The 21181-nt window shown below is 53.1% G+C and overlaps 1 protein-coding gene across 10 annotated transcripts in view; it reads left to right on the forward strand.

Moving 5' to 3' along the window:
- Positions 1-426: 426 nt before the first annotated feature.
- The window catches only part of CD34 (CD34 molecule), a gene marked incomplete at its 5' end in the record, with an annotated part of 49292 nt that continues 28537 nt past the window's right edge, over positions 427-21181 (forward strand). For 6 of the 10 annotated variants that reach the window (XR_014575632.1, XR_014575633.1, XR_014575634.1 and 3 more), the window contains 8 exons: positions 428-703; positions 5378-5509; positions 6240-6535; positions 6988-7065; positions 9319-9466; positions 9795-9835; positions 10603-10767; positions 12339-20662. Coding sequence is in view for 3 of the 10 variants with exons in the window: in XM_083812508.1 (XP_083668634.1) it covers positions 625-703; positions 5378-5509; positions 6240-6535; positions 6988-7065; positions 9319-9466; positions 9795-9835; positions 10603-10767; positions 12339-12506 (1107 nt within the window). Of the gene's footprint in view, positions 704-5377; positions 5510-6239; positions 6536-6987; positions 7066-9318; positions 9467-9794; positions 9836-10602; positions 10768-11077; positions 11236-12338; positions 20667-21181 lie in introns of those variants that run through there. The other 4 variants (XM_083812508.1, XR_014575631.1, XM_083812506.1 and 1 more) reach the window with 4 other exon arrangements.

The raw sequence follows: 21181 nt of genomic DNA on the forward strand, positions 1-21181 counted from the left end.
TGGAGGTTTTTGCCTGTGAATCCTGCTCTCCCCCAGACCTTCCCTAAACCATCCCACTCACGTTCTCTGTTTGACCGAAGTAAATTTAGCGAAGCTAATGGAGTTACTTCTCTCCAGGTCAGTGGTGATTTCACATCCTTGAGTTCCTTGCTTAATTTGCTGAGAAAATCTTGGATTCAAAAGCCAGTTTTCGGAGTTCCCCTCTTCCCACGGCACAGGCAGTGCCTGGTGGCTGCTCCCGGGGGCTGGGGCTCTCAGGAGTGGGGCAGCAGATCTCAGGAAAGGGTTAAGCACGGCCAGGGCTTTGGGCTCCTTTGCTGGGGGAGACCGTTGCTCGTTTGTTTGTTTGGAAGTGCTGGCAGGAAAGCGGGGAGGAGAAAATTACCTAAGTGATAGTGAGGTTGTCATGAACTATATAAAACTGTGAAATCAAATCAGACAGAACTCCACCTCGCAGTCTTGAACCAGAAGCACAACCCCTGAAGAGAAACCCACCCCAGCACCGAGTGATCTCAAGGACTTGAACTCAAACCAAGCTATATGAGCTCAGCAGAGCTGCTGCAGAGCTGAAAATCCAAGTGCTGTCAAAGCAACCTCCAGTTGTACTGGGAGCTGCAGGCAGGAATGCTGTTCTGGGGAAGTTTTAAAATAATGAAGTGGAGGCAGCTTTTCTGGATTGCATTCTGTGTTGTGAAGTTGTCTGGTGAGTATGGACTGCAGAAAATATCAGGGTTACAGTCACTGAGATATAGCACAGCATGGGGATAGTGCATGGGGCGACTGCTTTGTAACTTCTGAAAGAGCAAGTTGGGGGGAATGCATTTTAATGAGTGTTTAGTGGGACTGGAGCAGATTGCAATTTCACATAAAGAACTCTGTAATGACATTTTACAGAGCAACGCTGCATTAGACATCCTGCCCAACACATTTACAGCAATGTGCTGCAAACAGAATGCTGCTGATTTGAAAAGGAGAGCAATCAAGATATGACAGCTCCCTAAAAGAAGGCATATTCAAGATAACACAAGGGGATGCAGGCGCAGCGTGCGAAGCTGTGGAGTGCATCCACAGTTCAAGTCTGCATTGGTGTAAAATTAGCCTTGCTTTTGTTTTGTGGTGGGAACTAAACATTTTCTGAAAATTAGATGAGCCTCTATAAATATTAAAATCTCCTATTCCAGCTCTTCAAATATGCATCGTATGAAAAAAATAAATGAATAAAGGGCTATGTTTTATGGAAATATTATCATTTTTGTCCCAAACCCAACAACCATAAAGTAATAAAAAGGGACTAAAATGTGAAGCAGCACTCCGTGAGCTGCATAGTGTGCTGGGACAGAAGCCAAGAACCTGCGGGTGCCTCATCAAATGCAATTTTTCCTTACTCCCGTGAATGTGAGTGACTGGCTCTATTGAAAGAATTTGCTATATTCTGTTCTTCTGTTTCGTGGCGCTCCTTTCATGTTCCCTTTGCTGCCAGGGTGGATTGCTCACCCAGCCATTGTGCCTGACCTGCCAGTCTATGTTAATTTTACAGGAAGGGAAAAACAAAGCCTCTCAGGTGAAATTCAGGAATATCTGCTGGTCTGCAGTGAGCAAGGTGTGAGACAAAAGTGTTTACCTGAAATGAGAAATCTGAGTTGCTTGTAGTACAAAGCAGAAGTGATACAAAAGTGATAAAAAGCTTTGTCTTTGCAAAGACAGAGCTACTGGGCGACAGGGGGTTGGTTTAATGCTGCAAAATGTCATTCCTTTTGCTGGCACAGGCAATGCTGTACATTTCTACAGGCTATGGCATTGCTTTATTAACACTTCCAGCTCTCCGGCAAGTAGGAGAGGTTGATTTCTGTCTGGTGTAACTGTAATGCAGAGCGAAGGAAATGAGGAAGCTCATCCCGGGAGCTGTGCGTGCTCCTCAACCATTTGGGGAGCCCGAGGGAGTTCAGTGAAGGTTTCAGTTGTGCAACTCCCGCTGGAAACCCTGATTCTGGGGATTTTGTGCTCAGGGCGGCTCCTGGCAGCACTGCTGAGGGTGGCCCTGTCCCTGGGATGCCCTCCAGCACAGCTCCGGCTGATGCTGCTTGCTTTTACAGAAGAAAAAGCCCTGTGCCAAGCCGGGGCTGTTGCGGGTCTTCTACAAACACCTCTTGTAGGTGTGGAACGAGGAGGACAAAGGCCCTGTGCCCAACATCTGCCAGGCACAGTTTGGCTCCAGAGCAACAAGCAGCTTTGCCCAGCCTCGATGGGAGCAAATTGCCCGTGAAATGCTCAGTGCTGGGCTTTGCCTGGTCCTTCAGGGAGCTGCTGAGCTGCACTGAAGCTGTAGAGCAGGAGGGAAGGTGCAGCAGGACTGGAGCCACTGGAAATGGGGTGCTGATAAACCACGTGGCTCGGCTTGACGCCTGTACGGGGAAGAGAAGCTGTGTTCTACTTGTTCCAATATGAGCACTTTTGGCCCGTATCATTTTTATTCATCTTTGCCAGGCTTGATGTTTTTCCTTCTTAAGTCTCCTGTCATTGTGAAGCGTTCTTTCTTTCCTTATTTTCTTTTGCAAGAACTAGAAAAGGGTTGAAAATCAGGGAAGCAAAAGGGGCTTTTGAAGCCCCAGCCATGCGAGCTGCAGGCCCTGCGGAGGGCTGCACACCACGGCCGTGCCAGGCAGGGGTAGCAGTGGGCACCGAGCGAGGACCAGACCCGGGCTGCTCATGGGGCAGCCGTGGGGGGAGCCCCCAGCATCCCGCAGCCCCTCCGTGCCTCGGCCCCACACCCATATCCTGTCTGGGGCTGCCGGAGAAGGGAACGGGGGCGGGAAGGGATTTTATCAGATATTTCCAGAGGGAAGAGGGCTCCGCCCGCCTGAGTTCCTGCCACATGGCTGAGAGCAGTGAAGCTGGAAATGTGTGAGTAACGTAGGCTGGAGCCCTCCGAGCAGCGGCTCCGAGAGCTGCTGCCCTGCTCCGTGCCCCACTGGATCCCATGGCGCTGGCTCGCTGCGTCGGGGATGCTCGGCCGCAGCCCTGCGGCTGCTGGAGCCTTGGGATGGCTTTCTCAAAGTCTTTGTTAAACGCAGAGCTTGAGAAGCTACCATGCCTGGCTTTCCGTGTCAGAGCACTGAAGTAGGCACCCCACTAGCGGCAGGTTCACCAGCAGAGCTGGTGGCGGCGCAGAGCAGCTGCTCTCGGCACAGAGTCACCGTCTGGGGAATCTCCCAGGGGCCGCACCTTCTGCCTTGTGGGATGCAGGTGCAGGGGAGAAAACGCTGCGGTTAGTTTGCTGGGGGTGCGAAGTAGGGCACAAAGTATGGAAACTTTTTTTGTGTTTTCTGAGTTTTTGCCATTGTGGAGTTTTGCCTTCTACAGAGGTATAGCACTCAGGGATGGGTGCTGGACCCAGTCACCCGCTCTAACATCTATAATGTTGCCTTTTTTCAGTTGGTCTGAGCTGGGATCATTCCTAAACCCCATTATTAACATATCTTTAACAACAATCATATACATCAGAAGCATTTACTATTTTTACTTTTTTTTACTTATTTTACTAATTGGTAAATTAGATACTATGAAGTATGGTTTTCTTCCACATACCTACGATCTTTTGCTCCTGCATGTGCTAGCCCTACCAGGTGAAGATTTCTCTGAGGTTAATAAATGGCTTGGCTTAAACTCTCAAACACTTAATACTAACAAATTGACAAAGTTTAGCAAAGCTACTAAAAATGTATGGTGCAATAAATGACCCACTTTAGTGGAGCACCGTGTGGATTATCCAGCTCACATCTGGATCATTATTTATCTCATGAGTCCTAAGGCTTGAAAAAAACTTAGCCCTGTTTTCTATAAAATTGCCTGCATATGCTACAATAAAGGGAAGAAAAAGAAATGCTATGCAACAAGTCTTCTTGCAAATTGCACCGAGCAGTAATCCAGGCTTCAATTTATGATATTCAGTGGTGAAAAGGCTTTGATTAGAAATACCTCTGGTGCTGTACAAACATCTGGAATAGTTCAAAGGTGCTTGGGTGGCTGTGGCTCTTTGGGAGGTCAAGTCCAGTTCCAATGATGTAAAGTTTCCGGCTAATGTCCATGCAAGCACAAAGCCGTATGCAAAGAGTGGATTTCACTTCGTGCTACTTACGGTTCTGGGCACGCAGTCATGTCTCCTGGTTTTGATTTGTTAAAATTCATCAGAAAAACGTGGTGATTTAACCGGCTGGAACTGAACTGCCTGTGGAGGGGAGAGACCCCTCCCTTGAACAAGAGCCCTGCCAGAGCCCCGAATCCCGGCTCCAGCCCACCTGCACCGGCCCTCGGCAGGGCCCCACGCTGCGGCCCCACAGCAGCTGCAGCCCGGCCGGCCGCAACCACCACACGGCCCCGCATGGGCTTCTCGCAGACCCCAGGGTCCTTTGGACCTCTGCCAGCACAGTGCTGATATCTCCATGTAGAAACGCAGCAACCACGGTGGTGCTGAGGCGCCTGGTGCTGAGGTGCCCAGCACCCAAAGGCGCGTGCAGGGCGCTCGGCCTGGCGCTGGTCGGGCCGGGCCGGTGCTGCTCGCTGTCGGGAAGGGTGAAGTAACGCTCCTTGGAGCGCGGGCCGCTGGGCAGGGATACAAGTGAAACAGTGCATTTTATATTATTTTCTCTTTAGCGTCTGGATAAGAGTCTTAAGCAGAAACAGCCCCAGAGTACGGACCAAAGCTGCTTGTAAAAAGTGGGAGTAGATCTCAGGAATATAAAAGGTTAATAAATGCATTTTCACTGACTCATAAAGTTCATGGCAGAAGGGAAAGCTGGAAGTGTCATCTTTGTAACATACCAGGAAGCAATACATAAACTTTAAGTTAGAGCAACAAGCGATTCTCCAAACATTCTGTTTTACCTCCAAAGATGTTTTTGCTCATGAGTCAGAGCCTGATCCCAAGCCAATGGGAATGTTTCTATTTACTTTGAGATTGTGCCTGCAACTGCAAATCCAACTTATTTTTCCTGAGGCACACAAGCGATCTCTTCCAAGGCCTGCGTCTTTCCTCCAAGGGTTATAAACTCAAACTGCTATACAATCCAGCTTTGTGCTGAGCTCTGCTCGCTTGTGCATCCCTTGATAAGGCCGAGGATGCACAGGCCAGGGGCAGAAACAATCCTGCCCTCCTCCGGCGCTGCCCCCGGAGCCCCTGCAGGGGCTGTGCTGAGCCTTTGATGCTCGCCCCGCTGACCTGTTTAGTCTCTGGACTTCCCCCATGCGAGCTCAAGGCAGCCTGCCATTTTGGGGCAAGAAGAAAGCGAATTTGCAAAGGCAGCTGACCCCTCCCTGCGCTGCAGGCACCCAGGGGCCGGGTGGGGGCCGGCTACAGCCCCTAATGCTTCCTCTCCCCCAGGCACCGCTGCTGACAGCCCGACGGACGCCCCGGCTCCAACAGCCCCGGCCACAGAGACAGAACTGAGCGGAACCGGCAGCTTGGCAGCCACCGGCGCCCTGGGCAGCGCCACGCCGACACCAGAGAGCCCCGGTAATCGCGCCCCTGCGTTCCCCACAGCAGCTGTGGTGTTGATCAGGTTTATTTAGTGCACAGGTGCAGCGTGCCCTAAGAAACCATGTGGTCAGGGCATGGGTTGTGCTCTCAAAAATGAGGCTTCTAGGAACATGCGATGCTTTATTCTCGTGCAAAAATCACACCTGGGCAACCTGCCATTATCTGTCATCAGGCCTGGTGGCTTAGACCCATTCCCTTCACAGAACAGCCAGGAGATGGTGGGATGAAGTGCTCGTTAATCTTTTATCCCAGCGTACCTACGGCACACTCAGCAAATGGCACCCATAAGAGGCCTGCCAGCCTTGCTGATGAGAGGCCAATGCTGTGGCGGGCTTGAAGCAGAGACCCTCAAACAGCTGAGCATTGTCTGTCCCTGTGAAGTCTGAAATTGGAGCAGCAATTTGAGGACTCTGGGTCAAGGGGGGGGTGAGGGCAACGCAGGGAGGTCAGGCAATGGCATCTTCGCTGTGTTGCAGCGTGTGCCCAGGAAATTAGGCAATTGTAAACAGATTACAAAGTGCATGTAACAATTAGGTAACTGAAGCAAGTCTAATGCGTGTTTCTTATACAGCCAATAACATGTTCTGGTGCTGCTGGCTATGACAAATCAATATTGTACTTCAGTCATCGCAATGCCACGCACTGATTGTACAGGACTTAAGCTTCCCCCTGCATCTTTTTTCACTGCATTTCTTCTAAACTGCAGACACAGACAGACCCGCCGCAGCCAGCCCCAGCTCCCCAGGGCTCACCAGTGTTCAGACAAGCCCAGAGCCGAGCTCACAGCCCAGCAAAGCCCCCAGGCAGGTGCTGGGCACCCACCTGCCCCTGGAGGATGCAAGCAGTGGGGTCTCCGTGACAGCAACCCCAGAGGTCCACATCAGCACAACAAAAGCCACCCAAGAATCCACGCTGGCCCTGCTGAGCTCCACGGCCAACCCTGAGCTGACGTCTGTCTCGGAGGCCAGCACACAGCCACACGTAGCAAGCAGTGTCCCCAAGGTGAGAGGAGGTGGCTGGAGCTGCAGCTCGCTTGCGCCCCTCACACTGGTCCTGACTGGTGCTCCCGCGCTGCTGGGAGGGTGGGCGGCTTTGCCTCAGGGCTGTAAGTGATTAAGAAGCATGAGTCTTGCTCCCAGACCCATCTGGACGTGTGGTGTAGGCTGCGTGGTTAGGTGGGGCTGAACCTCGGTGTAAGCCAGTGATGGAGCTCGTGCAGCCCGGCCTGGACCGGCGGGCGCCGCAGAGCCCTGCAAATTGCTGCCGGCAGCGCCCGGCATGCAGGAGGTAACCGGGGACTTCAGCATGAGCCGGGGCTTGCAGCTGTTGAGCAGGGGTGAGACAGGCACAGGCTCTCTGGAGGGTCCGTCTTTAAAACCATGCAGCTGTGCATTTTGGACATCGTGCAAAACCCCAGCAGTTCACTAACCCTAGCACTGCTTTTTGCCTTCCAGCCCATCACATGCCACAATGTCAAAGACGTGAGTGACACTGGAGCCATCTGCTTGCGCCTCAATGAGTCCAACACCTGCGTGAGTTCAGCCCCGTGTTTCCAAGGGGGTGGTGAGCAGGAGAAGATGGGGGAAAAGCAGGCAGCAGGGGCAGGGTCCTGCAATGCTCTTGGGCTGGCAGAAATGGGGTCACCATACCTGGGAGTCGGTCTGGGGTGGAGAGTTTGCCCCATTATTTGGGCTGTGCCCAGCTGACTGAGGCGGGGATGACTGCAGCGGTCTCAGGAGGATCCCAAGGGGACAATCGCAGCAGTCCCAGGGGAATTCAGCCTCCAGGTTGCATAAAACCTCCTTTTTCATCATTAAGCTCTGGGGCCGGTTTAGCTTCTGAAGTCTCTTCAACCATGTTCAACGGGAAATCGCCTTTGTTGTTGTTCTTCCTCTTCCCCGTTGGGAACGCGGTTGCCGTTTTTTGTCTTGCCAGCTGCCCTAGGAAGGTGACCAGGCCATCTGAAGGAGCACGGCTAGCAGCACCGTGTCCCCATCCGTGCTCACTCCCAAGGGAATCCCAGGCGCTCTGCAACTGCCCTTGGCTTTTTGCACCAAGCCCGAACCATTTATAAAAGCGAGGCAGGGTCGGCTGAGGTGCTGCTGAGGGTGGGAGGCGATAACCCTTTGGTGCACGAGGTGGAACCTGCAGCAGGGGCCAGATGGCGTTGGACGTTGTGGGAGAGCAGACTTGGCAATGCCCTGGGTGTGGAACGACAGGGATTAATTTTACTCCTGCTGGCCAGCCGTGCTGCGACCGCTTAGGATGAGTGAATTCCTACTTGCCTTCTCTCCGTAAATGGCCTATTAAATAAAAGCCGTTTCGGCTCGCTCGTGTTTATGGTGGCTGCGGTTTAGCAAGGATTGGTATGGAAACCCCAGCGGGAGGGAGCGGCCCGATCTCAGCTGCCATCTAGTGGCAACGGCACCTCCTGGCTCAGCCTTATGGGTGGCAGAGGCATAGATGGGTGCTGCACACGTAACATGCAGAATATCCCCATGGTGTCACCACGAGCTCTTAGCCCTCCTTCTGTGCAAGGGGAGCCCGGCAGCCCCGCTAAATCCACGCGTGCGGGGCAGCCTTCGCCCGCAGCCCACCTCCCGGTGCCCCCCAGCTCGGCAGCGGGTGGGAAAGCGGCTCAGCCCCGGCCGTGGTGGCGGCTGCTGGACCTGGGAAACAGATAAGAGTGCCTGAGAAGGGGGCAGATAGGAGGGACTGGCCGTGCGTCTCTTTCCTGCTGGCCTTTCCCAAAGCAAATGAGCAATAAGCTGGCACCCAGCGGCGCTAATTGCAAAGGGAAATTCTGACACGCGGATGAGTTCTTTCCACAGCGGAGAAAGGAAAACACGCACTCGAGCCTCTTGTTCCATCTTGGCCTTCCTAGCTCCAAGCCAAGCTTTACAGAGACAGCTGAAACTGATTTGTTCGTTATTCTCCCACAGATAGGTCTCTGCAGTTTTGCATGCTACGCGTGCGTGTTGGCGGGGGATCCCAAGGCCAACCCGGAGGGCGCGGAGCTGCGGGGCGGCAGGGGCTGCGAAGCCCCCCGTCGCTGGACGGGTCGAGGCTGGGGCAGGGCAGGGGGTTCAGCTGCTCTGTTAGCAGCTGGGGGCTGTGCCTCCGAGCCTGGCTGCCTCCGAAAATAGATGAGAGGAGAAGGCCTGCCCTGTCTGAGGCGGGGACTGCCCCTGCAGCTCCGCTCCCCTCTTCCTCTTCCACCCAAGAGTCGGTTCAGCTCTAAAAAGTGAGAAATTTGTATTTTTTTTGCCTAGCCTTTGATCAGCAACCTAGCAAAAACACTGAAGACATTTCCTAAACAGGAAGGCTAAATGCTTCTTTGTTATTTCCCTCCTTTCCCAGCCCCTGCCTGGGATTCTGAAACAATAGGGCTCTTCAGGCTGCTTGCTCAGTCCAAAAACTGGAGGGACTTGCCATGCAACACAGATCCTAAATTTAGCTTCATTTAAATGCCGCTTGCAGGATTGCTATTAATGTCTTAATTTCATTTATTCTCGTTAAGTTAGGAATCAAGAAATAAACGTCTCTATTATTTTAGCTGTCGGTATTGGGGCACAAACAGTGTTGAGGTGGGATTTGAAGGTCTGACACCCCGGTGCTGTTTGTCACTTGTGACTACCTCTGCTCAGCTGTGCACAGCACAGATAAGCCACCAAAACACAGAGGGTGAATGCGCCTTACTACTAGGAGGCACATCACAAGTGTAGGTGGGATGGAGACTTAGTCGTGCGGCTGGTTTAATGGCTGTTTGCTTGAAAATTTTGCAGAAACAATTTTTAGAGATGAAGGGATCGGACTTATGGAGTGCAATATGCGAGGAGAGCACCCGCCCCGTTCCCTCCCCCTGCCACATTAAACTCGCTAAGTCTGAGGTGGACCACGACTGTCTGCTCCTCATCCTCGTCAATGAGACAGGTCAGTGGTGTTAATTCCTTCGGCTGGTGGTGGTGCTGCTGGGTAACAACCTCAGCGTGGGCCATGGGAGAGGGGATGGTTTGCGGAGAGAGGCTGGTGGTCTCTGCAGGACACAAATCCTCACGCGCAGCCTGCGAGGAGATGTCTCTGCAGCTACAGATCTTTCTTCCTGGGTTTTGCTAGAGCCATGGAGCCATGGCATTGCCTCCAGCACGGTGAAGAGGCTCACAGCTCCACTGTGCTCAGCACCAGCCAGGCTCTCCAACGCTGACATTACCTGCAGTGTTACCTTCGACGTAACATGCTTCTCCCGTTTTAAAAATTGCAGATCCTGCTACAGATGTGCTCCAGGAGTCTCACTGGGAAAAGGTAAATTTTAGGGGTGTATCCAGCTGGAGAGGCTGGGTGGTCTGAGAGGCTGGGAAAGGAGACCTTGAGGCTGCGAGTTGAGCCTGGAGCACGTTGCCAGTGCCCGCCACGAGCAGGCAGCATTCGTCCCTGTGCTGGGCAGGGCTGAGCCTGCTGATCAGGACATGCCATCTTAAATTTTTGCACACAGCAGTGCTCTAAGTCCACTGGCACAAACACTGAGGGCAGAAATACTAGAAATAGTTGCCACCAAATTCTGTAGTATTTTCTTTAAAAAGTGCTGGTTCCCAACAATAACACTTAGGATGTAATTGGCACTCTGCATCTTCAAAGTACCATGCTGACATTAATTAATTCCTTCTCTCAACACTGCAGTGAGGCTGCCATCGGCTTGTAAAGCTGAACTCCAGGTGCCTATATAAATGGCAGCCAACAGAACTGCAGCAGCAGTGCACAGAGATAGTTCCCCCGTGCAGATACATGCTCTAAATCTCCGGGCCTGAGCGCTCTTGTCCGCGGCAGAAAGCCGCGGTGTGCTGCAGCAGGTGCTGGGATGGGAGCAAGCCCACGCAGCCCCTCCGGCTGAGGATGCGCAAGCTCACAGCACAAGTGCAAAGCTCCTCTCTTGGGCAGTGAAGCCCAGCTCTGTTTATGTGCAGTTTACAAGGGAGGTGAAGAGCAGCATTGTTTGAAGGCCTGGTGCCTGTGGACCAGATGCACACGTTTCCTGTTTGGGAGACTCTTGGCTCTCTTTGGTGTTTTTCCAGTTCGGAATAAAATCCCTTCAGCAAGGGAGTGTGAGGAGCCACCAGGACTTTTCTCGGAAGACCCTGACTGCTTTGGTCACTTCTGGCCTCTTGCTGGCGTTCCTGGGCATGGCCGGATACTTCCTGATGAAGCGGCGGAGCTGGAGCCCCGCGGGACAGAGGCTGGTTAGTGCTTATAGGTGGCAAAATGCCCAATAGCGAGGAGCCGGCGGGATGCCCATGGGTGGCCCTGCACCCTGTGGTTCCTTTCCATCAGCCCGTGCGTGTCCCCAGCATGGCAGGATGGCCACCAAGCCAGCCCGTGCTGGCTGCCGCCTGGGGATGGTGGCTCGTGGCTGGGTCAGCCCGGGAACGGGGACGGGAGTGAGATGCAGGGCGAAGGGAACCTGCTCTGCCCTTTGGAAAGGAGCTCTCTGCTTGGGAAAACCGCCCCTTCCCTCCCGTGCCTCTAGGTCTAACACTTGCTTTTGCTCAGCAGTCAGAACTCATCCAGCAAGACCCCTCCAGAGACACCGAAACCTTATGAATTTGTCATTAAAAGTGACACACTTTAACTTTCCGTTCTCTGCTTTTAAGAATGAGTTGTGTGTCTGTGTTGTACCGATGCTGTAATAAAGGCTATTTCTCCCCTCACTTAACAAGAAATGGTAATAAAATATATCAAGAAAGAAAGACAAAACAAATTCTCCTGTGTTTCCCCCTCTAGGCAGGCTGTGAGCTCAGGGCCCCACTTTGCCAGTGATTTTAGGGACTCTGCAGCGAGGACGGGCCGGGCTTTTCCCCCATTGCTGCTCAAGCCGTTAGTGTTTCCTTGCCAGGAGGGACTTGATCCAACGTGCAGCCGTGGAGTCGAGCACGTGTGCAAGATGCAAGCAGCACAGCCTGGGCCGTGGTCCCCTGGTTGCTGGAGCCAAGGCGTGCACGTGGCCGGGAGCTGCCTGTGTAGACGCGTGGCAGTGTCAGTCCAGTTTCCAGCGCTCAGACCTCGCTGCCACGGGCACGGGTGTCAGCCGAGGGCCCTGCTGCTGCTCCGCCTCGCTGGAGAGGAGGCGAGGAGTTAATGAAAGGCTGGGAGATGCACATGGGATGCGTGGGGCTGGCACCCAGCTCCCTGCTCTCCTCTGCTGCCAGCTGCGATCTTCACCCTCAGCCCAGGGCCACCAGTGCCTGCTGCAGCGCCATCGGATCTGCTGCCCTCGGGCACACGGGGCACTACCCTGCGGGGAGATAGCGGCAGCTCCTCACGGCTGTGTGGGTAACGAGCCGCAGAGCACAGCTTGGCATTTACAGGCCTGCACACACCTCCAGGCTTCAGCTGCTGGAGAGCAGTCCTGAACCGCTAGCGTGCTGCTGCGAGCTGCGAACCTGTTTGCAGGCTGAAGGACAGAAGGAGAGGGAAAGGAAACCGGGAAGTCCCCTCAGCTTTCATTCCGTTGCGATTCTTGGCCAAGGTGAAAGCAGAGCTGGTCTGTAGCAGGTAGCTCTGCAGTCCTGAGGCAGGTCCAAAGCCTGGCTACCCAAAAATAACCTGACGGCTTCTTCTCTTTTCAGGTCCAGGAAAAAAAAAAAAAAAACAAACAGTTCGTGGCTGGCATTCCAGCTTGGGGCACGGCGTGGCTCAGGCCCTCTGCTCCCATCCCCGTGCCCGTGGGTAGCCACAGCTCGGCGGCAGAGCTGGGTGCTGCCAGCCCTCGCCCTCCTCTAACGCTGCCTTTCTTATCGATGCCCCTGTTTAGGACGAAGACCAGTACGACATGGAGAACGGCAGCCAGGGAAGCCCCGCGCTGACGGCGGCCGGCCCCGAGCCGCAGGAGAAGCCCAGCCTGAACGGGGCGCAGGAGAACGGCGCCTCCCGCAACGGCCGCTCCGGCGGGCAGCGCGGCCTCGCCGACACCCCGATGTGACCCCGCGGAGAGGGGCTCCGGGGGGTGCCGGGGGGCAGCGGAGAGCAAAGGGGGGGCAGGAGTTTTCTGTGGACAGCGAGGGACTGCAGACTTTTTTTTTTTTTTTTTTTTTTTTAAATCATTTCTGTGAAGAACTTTCAAATCCGCCTAAAGCACATTAAACTCCAGCGCTACCCAAGTGCTGCTTCCCTGCTGCCTCCTACTTCTCCTGATGACCACACAGGAAACTTTTTTACTGCCATTCTCTGCTTTTGTTGTTAAAAGCACATAATGAGAAACGCAAGTGCACTTAGTCCCCGAGCAGCTTCTCAGCAGAGGCAGGCTGAAGCCTTGATCCAGGCTCCAAAAAACCACAGTTTTTGGTGGCAGAGTGTTAGGCTGATTAAAGTAGTTAAATCGGGATTTCAGTGACACAAACCTCTCAGGTTTCAGGGAATTATGGTTAACAGAGTTGTTTTTATCTCATCTTTAAGTGCAGGACTTCTTCCTCTTTTAAGAACATCAGGCATTTAATCCCCTCCTTGTGCTTTGTGCCTTCTTTAGCATTTCCTTCTCCTGTAAAATCTGCTGAAGCTCTGTGCAAAACTTTCCATGGGGAATTGGAGGCTGAAGTGTGACCAGACCTTGAACTTGTTTTTGTTAGTCCTACCACTGTGCAGGTAGTTGTTTCAGAGCGACGCCTTCCCCGGTCTTCTCATCTCCCGGCTTGGAGACAGCGTCTGACAAGACCCAGCAAGTGCCCCGTCCCTCGTCCCTCGTGCGCAGGGGAGGTGCAGACAGCTGACGTGGCTCTGGACAGCTCTGCCCGTGCCCAGGGGCATCGCCCTCACCCTGGCACGACTGTGGCCATTGCAAATAGGACATTGGGAATAAAAGACACCAAAGGGCTCCGTGTCTGACAGCCGCTAGACAGAAACCCTGATCCTGCTACGGATGTTTCTCCCTCTGCATTCAGCAGCGGGTAGGTGGGGGAAAAAAAAAGAGAGAAGTATTTTTCACTTCGGTAACAAAAGGCCAACGCTGAAATGCCAACAGCGGGAGCAAGTCCTACCTAGTTCCGCTTCCCTGCGAATTGCTCCTCTCAAACCTAATTGTTAACAATCTCAGTGGGGGGAAAAAAAAAAAAAAAAAGTGAGTGTTTTAAATGAACTTCTCCGCCGTGTCCTTGGAACAACAGCGTGTTTATCCCCCTGGGACGCGTGGCTCTGGCTGCGCCGTGTGCCAGCACGGCGAGCGGACAACGCCTCTCGGAGACCTTGTTTTCCAGCAGCAGCACGATGACTAAAAGCTGTGGCTTGTTCTGTGCGCCTTCTCCCTGTCTTTCAACAAACACGTTTGCAGGACAAGTGACGTACATCGAATTATTAAACCTCGTTTGTTTGATTTTCTGATGTTTACGATGTGCTGCTAATTCCTGGATAAATAAATGAGGCTGCAGTCTCACGGCATGATCCGCTGGCTGGGGGCTGACCTGGCAGCAGGGCTGTGTGCGTGTGTGTGTGTGTGTGAAGGTGAAGGTGAAGGCTTCCTCTGGGCACTCAGGGAGTTGATATTTCACAGGGTTTTCCACCTCCATCCCTCCCCTGTGCGGGCGGAGGGGCTGAGCACCTGGGGCAGACCCACGGGCTGCGTTTGCAGCAGTGACCGGGCTGTAGGGTGCTGGGAGGGGATGGCTGCAAGTCTCTGGGCGGAGGAGCTGACACGGTGTAGCATGTGCAGGGGGGCTGTTGGCTCATTATTTCATGAGTTAACGCGTGGTAGGTGATTTGTCTAATGATCCCAGCTCAGACCTGGGAGGACTGCAGCTTTGACTCGGAGCGGAGCTGAGCAGCTCGGTTTGTTTGCTGGTGCCGGGCTGTCAGCAAGGGCTGGAGAGAAACGGAGCAGGGCCGTGCACCAGGCAAACAGAGGCGCTCAGCCCCTGGCCTTGGCTCTGCCAGCAGGGGAGGAAGAAGAGCTCGCTCCTCCCTGTGCACTGCGAGGGAAGAAGTCCCGCAGAAGCAGCGGTATTTTTGCTATGGGTTTTCTCAGCTCTCAGTGTATAGTTAGGAGGCTTTGCTATTTGGAATTGCTCTTTGTGGCCCCGAGAGCCGCTGCCTGATGCTCGGTATCTGGCTGCAGGAGGGGCTGGCTGGGTCCCTGCACACCCTGCTCTGGGCTCTGACCGGGCACAACCGGGATGCCACCAGCAGGGCCTGGAGGGTCAGGCTGAGCTGGGTCCCCCAGCAGAAAGCATGCACGGTGCTCACTTAAATCTCTTCTTCTTGCACCTCCCATGCCTTTTCACATTTTTATGTCAAATGCTTTTAATCGCTATGCAGGCGGTGCCCTCAAAGCCTCAAAGGTACTGGTAGGGCTGCCCGGGGTCATGTTTTCGGCTGTGCCATCACCTCTCAGGGTTACATGGGCTGGCACCCTGGGTCCTTCAGACACACTCCAGCAGAGATGCTCGAGCTCCCCTGAGAATAGGAGGTTTGGGGCTGGTGTCTCCTCTCTCCAGGACTGCATTCGGCTTCCCTGCCCTTTCCTCGTGCCTGTTTGCTGGGCGTGAACCCCCAAGCCCCAGGTATTACCCGGGGTTGCACTGAGTATGGTGAGAAACCACCGCTGCCGTTTCTGGTGCAGGTGGGGAAATCCGACGTCCCAGCAACGGGCTATGGGGAAATGAAAGGACTTTCCCGAGAGCCCTGGCCTCCGCAGAGCACAGGGGACACTCTCCTGGAGGCTTCATTGTTGCTGCAGCACAGAACGGGGGTGGGTGTGCACTTTTTGTGTGTGTGGTGTGTGTTTTGTTGTTGTTGTGTTTTTTTTTTTTCCCCTTTTGGCAGCTGTTTATCTAATCAGCACTATTTGCTGCATCACAAGTGAGAGATCTAATCAAAAGTCAGGTGCATTTTTCACAGCTCAGAGTATGTCCGACAGCCAAACTGAGACAATAAAGCTGCGGTCAATTGATGTGGCAAAACAAAAGCATTCTCTAAAACATCCTGACGGGCGGAAATGCTGAGTGCGCTGTGGCCAGGCAGGGAGCGAGGGAGCGAGCCCGGAGGAAAGGGCTGCGCAACGGCTCAGGAAGCTTTCTGCCCATGTGCAAACACAGGCAGGCTCAGCCCCGGCCAAACCGAGGGGTTGTTGTTATTCCTTCCTTATCAACCTCCTCGCATCCCTTCCTTGCCTGCCCCGCCGCCAGCCCTTGCAGGGCCGTGCAGCTGCTGCGCTGCCGCCGGCTTTTCTTCTGTTAGCGGCCGCCAAATCTGCCTCGGCTTCCCCCAGCGCCTCGCTCGGCCACCAAAGAGCGAGGTTCAGGGCTGGCGCCTGCTTTGTGCTCTTGTCCTGCTCATCTCTGGTGTGTGCACAGTCTGTGTTGCTGCTGGGAACTCTCCTAGCGGCATCAAATGCCCCGATGAAAATAATCAGCATGAAAGCATCCTCTGGGAAAAAGGGGTGGCAAATGTAAATACAAGGTGTTAAATACAAATATAAATATCTCATGTTGCAGCTTAATGGTGGCTGCATTTCAGTGTCAGCTGGAGTGACATGAACAACATGAGCAAGTGCCAGTAACATAGGGAGTGTTTAAAACTGGGAGCAAGGTTGGGTTATTTTGTTTGTTTGTTTGTTCGTTTTTTAATCTACATATAGTACTTCCATCCTGGAGCTTTGAAGTGCTTTAAGCCTCACAGAACTTCTGCTAAGTATCGAGGGAGGTACTCACCCGCATTTATGGGTGGCTCAGCAGTGCCGTAGCCATTAAATGACACGTCCGTGTCCTAGCCTGAACCAGAGGCAGGAGCTCTGGCACCCATCCAGGCAGCCCCAAGTCCTTCCCGAGGCTGAAATCGCAGACTTTTTTCAGGAATGAAGGCACACCTTTGTGTAGGAATGGCCATAAAATGCTACTGAGAGTTTAAGATAGCTTGCTCTGTGTATTGCTGAAACCAATCAAATTTACCAGAGCAAACAAGCTTTACTTTAACGGTTGGCCTTGATGATCTTAGAGGCCTTTTCCAACCTAAATGATTGTTTAATTCTGTAATTGTATTATTAACTATCTTCCATGTAGTGCACAGTAAAAACAGCACAACCCTCTCAGGTGAGCAGACTCCTGCCCATCAGTACTGCAAACCCTTCACAGAAAAGCGGCAAGTCCCAGGCTAGCGAAAAGCATCTCCTTTCTCTGCTGCTGGGTCTTTATTTCTTTTTTGTTGATGTATCGTGGGGCAGACCCATCCTGGCGGCAGAGGCCCCTCAGCGGCAGGATCCGTCACACACAAGCACCTACTCGTGGTGCTGTCCCGCAGCACCCACCAAGCACCCGCCTGCGTCTTGTGCTAAAGTTCCTGGTTAAGGCCTCACATGCCCATCGCACTGTGGCAGCTACCAAAACCAAAGCCAGATCCTGGCGAAATCCCACGCACCGCTAGGAAAATGCCCAAGATCTGGGACAAAACTCCTGTGCAGATTTTCACCCCCCAGGGGATGCACATTCCTTTGTTCGAGGCAATTTAGTTTAGAGGGTGCAGAAGTACTATTTCTCGTTAATTTTAGCAGGTAAGCGTTTGAAGCCTCAGCACATGCTGCAGCCAGATCAGATGCTTGCTGTGTGGCTGCCCACCACAGAGCGGAGCCAGGGCTCAGGCCATTCACCGAGGTTCCTGCATGACTTTGAAACCGCAGCAGGAGCAGCCTGAGGTCTATACATATATACGTATAGCAATGCTGCTATCTGCTGGCTGTGCTTTGCTAAAACATTTAACACTTTGCTCTAGAATGGGGCTGGCACTTGGGCAATGGTGTGGGCGCCCAGGCAGAAGCAGCACCCACTCCTGCTCCAGTACAATTGCCTGCTGCGCCCCAGGGTGCAGGACGTTCCCCCCAGAGGTGTCTGCAGCATACGAAATCATGCAAGAAATACATGGGTACAACAGGCTTTGAAGCTGATATTCTAGGAGCTGGGAACACCCAAGATGAAATTTCTAAGATGAATTTCCCATCGATGCGTTTTACATCTGCTTGTTGCGAGCCGTGTTCTGCAGGAGTGGCACGGGAGGTTTGCGACGGTTGCTGCTCCATCTGCCGCCAGGCCGAGCGAGCTTTGCAGCCCCAACGCCGTGAAGGCAGAAATGCAGGTGGCTTCCCAAAACGTCCTGGGTCAAACTCCAGGCGCCTGACAGAAAAACCACGGAGCCAGCCAAGGAGGAGCGTGGGGGCACTGCTGCGACCGACCAGCCCTGGGCACGGCGCTGCAGCCCCCGTGTGCCCTGCGTTACACCGCGGTTGAGCCATGCAGTGCCGTGGGTACCTGTGTGTGGTGAGACAGCCGTTCTGCCTTCACCTTCAGGAGCGGCGTTTGTGTGGAGCTTTTCCATCCCCCAGAAAAAAAGAAAAAAAAAATTATCGTTATTATTATATTTACAACTATTTGTGTTGCAAGTGCCTCACAGGTGTTTTAATTCTAAGGCTTTAATCTTAGCCTTCAGATCCATTTAATTTGCCGGTGTTTTGATTTGTAGTAGCAGACATAAATGAGATTATCTGTCCCTCGAGATAAACTGTCAAAGATGAACGCTGAAGAGTTGGGCTTTAAAACCACTTTAGCACACTGTTGCTGTGAGCCCTGGCATGGAGCCGCAGATGAGCACAGATCGGCATAAGGCGTGCATCACCCCCTCGGAGCAGGGACAGAGCAGGGCACGGGACAAAAAAAATGTTGAAAGCTTGTTATTTTTTAATAGAAAGCTAATTTGTTGGGGAAAAAGGAGCCTAGTTCTGGCTTCTCACTCCACCTATAGGAAACAAACAGCCTGAAGACAGCTACGCTTCTTTTGCCTTGCATAAGACCGATGTCCCAAGGGCCTCTACCAGGCAAGTTTATTTTCAGGTTACACATTTATTTTATTTTATTCCTGTAAATTAAACAATGTTTTACCTAGCCTGAGTTATTTATTTGCTATTTCTGGTTCTTTTACTTGTGATTGCTATTTCTTCATTTTTTTAATTTTTATGTTTGCATCTTTCTTCTTTTCTTATCTACTGCCTGCCCCAGAGGCTCATTGCTGCTTTGGCAACATGTTAACGTGTTTAGGAATGATAAGACATCTAATTAATAGTTTAATTAACAGTACAAGGTCCTAATAGCTTATTAAAGGAAAATCATTCAGAAAATTATTTTTCTTGTCTTGTATTGGTACACTATAATTTATGAGCAAACGATAAAATGGTTTTGAATGGTGTTCAGACTTTTAGAAAGGAAAGTGGCACTGGATTCCAGATTTCATGGGGGATTTTGCACCACTAATTCTATTACTTTTTCTTGTTTGAAAACAATTTAACAGATTAACAGAAGCAATTCTGAAGGAACAATGTTGCTCTGGCGTGGCTGGCAGAAGTCTGATGATTCTGAGAGAGGAATTAAGTAAAACTGCCCTCCCTACTGTGGCATATAAACAAATCCAGGGGGAAGTAAACTTGCTCTGTAAGAGGTTGAAGTGTCAGAGCTGGGGCAGCGTGGAGCCCACGGCTCTCCCCGGCCCTTGCAACCTTCTCCACAAATACGCATTAAAAGTGATTATTTGTACCTGAAGGACTCCTTGGCTTACCATCCCCAGAGCAGTTTAGGAAAACCTGAAATCCCTGAGGACCCTCCCGCTTTCCCAGCAAGAAGCTCAGCACGAAGCCCGGCTCCAAGGCCCTGGCAGACGGCAGGCACACCGAAGGGAACCAGGCTGCGCCGCCGCAGCTCGGATTCCAGAGGCCGCGGTGTTTTTCCTCTGACCCACACAAAGATTTCTTTCTAAATTTATCTCGCCGTTCATCGGCAGTCCCACTTAGCAGCAGATTACGAGGCCGGGCAGGCCGGGCCAATTCAAACGAGGGCAGGGGAGCCCGAAGAGCCCGCGGCCCAGGCGGCAGCGGGTGCTGCAGGAGGCTGGGTGGGAACGCGGGGGCTCGCTGGGTGCACCCAAACGCCAGGATCCCGGAGCCTGGTTTGTTCTCCCCTCTGGCCTGGCTCTGCTGGGGAATTTCCACGGGGCTGTGGCAGGAGCTGAGGGACCCTCATGTGCTTCCACACGAATCGCCAGGCACGAAGCGGTGCTTGGCTCCGGCCGCACATGTTGGCGGGGGGCTGTGCAGCACCCACGCAGCCGAGCATCCCTCGCTCCCCTCGCTCCACACCTGCGTGGGACAGACCCGAGATGCTTTGCAGCAACCCCGGGGGACCGCCAGGACTGCAGTTCTGTGCTGTTCTGTACCCCGGTGCTGAGCACGCAGCGTGGTGGAACCCATCCTGCCATGAACGCGTGGGCGCCAACGCTGGCCGCACGCTTTGCAGGCAGAACTGCAGCCCTACACGGGGAGTTTGCTGCGTGTTTGGAATCACAGAAGGAAATTATGCAGTTACAAGGATGGCATAATTGAGAGAACGCTTGACTAGCGCAATTTTCTTATGTGCCTGTCAGCAAATCACTTAATCTGTGCTGTGCCAAGTTTCCCATCCGTTAAATGGGGAATGATTATCCCCCTGCTTCCTAGGAGGGAGCGCGAATAATACCCACTAATGACTGTGGAGGTACTGGAAGGTGGCCACGGAGACGCGCAGTGACACACGGAGTAGCTGCAGAACTGGAGAGAGCGAGCAGCATTTCAAAACCAACCTTCAGAAACGGATTCCTCCTCCTGCTGCCTTTTTTTTTTTTTTTTTTTTTAAATGAATTTATTAAAGAAGATCCCAAAATAGGTTCGCCTCTCCCGCTCCGGATTTTTAAAGCTTTCTCAGGCATTCCTGGGCCAGGACACCCCGGGTCCTATGTGCGAGAACAGGAAAATGCGGCCGAGAAGCGGCACCCCGGGCAGCGAGGAGCTCTGCCTCCGCCCGTCCGACGGCCCCCCCGGCCCCCCCATCGGCAGGGCCCGGGGAGCGGGGGGGGGCGATGCCCGCCGCCTCCCGGGAGCTGCAGGCAGCTCGGGGTCACCTTGGCCGCATCGAGCCGGGGGGGGGCCACCGTGGGCCGCCGCCTCCTCCGCTCGGGAGCCCCGGGGGGGGCCCCGCTGCCGCCCCCCCGCCTCCGCTCCCGCTCCGGCTGCATCCGGCCCGGCCAGGGGCAGCCGCTGCAGGCTCCCCCCCCGGGGGACGTGGGGATGCTGCGAGCAGCCAGGCAGGTACCGGGGGGGGCACCGGGGGGACGTGGGGGGGGATGCAGGGGGACACGCGACGGGGAATGGGGCTGCGGGGGGAGCGGCTGCGGCACGGCACATCCCGGGAGCATCCCGGGCGTGCACGTCCCACGCACATCCAGTGCCATCCCATCCCCTGCACGTCCCGTCCCGTCCGATACCAACAATAACAACGATAATCATGTATAAGAATAATAGATATACGTAATATATATAAGAATAATAGATATGCGTAAGAATAATAAATATATATAAGAAGAATAATAAAAAAGCTAATTATCTTGCATTTAATATAATAATAACAATATATGAGAATAATAGATATATGTAATATATATAAGAATAATAAATATACATAGGAATAATAAATATATGTAATAATAATAGAAGCTAATTCTGTTGCATTTAAACACGTGGATCCGCACAGATAAAGTCTTGGGCAACTCTGCCCAGGCTCCCTCCTTCCTAGCGGGTAAGTGGGAACGTCCATCCGGGGCTAA

This window comes from Anser anser (assembly GCF_964211835.1).
Source record: "Anser anser genome assembly, chromosome: 27".
Classification (NCBI taxonomy): Eukaryota; Metazoa; Chordata; class Aves; order Anseriformes; family Anatidae; genus Anser; species Anser anser.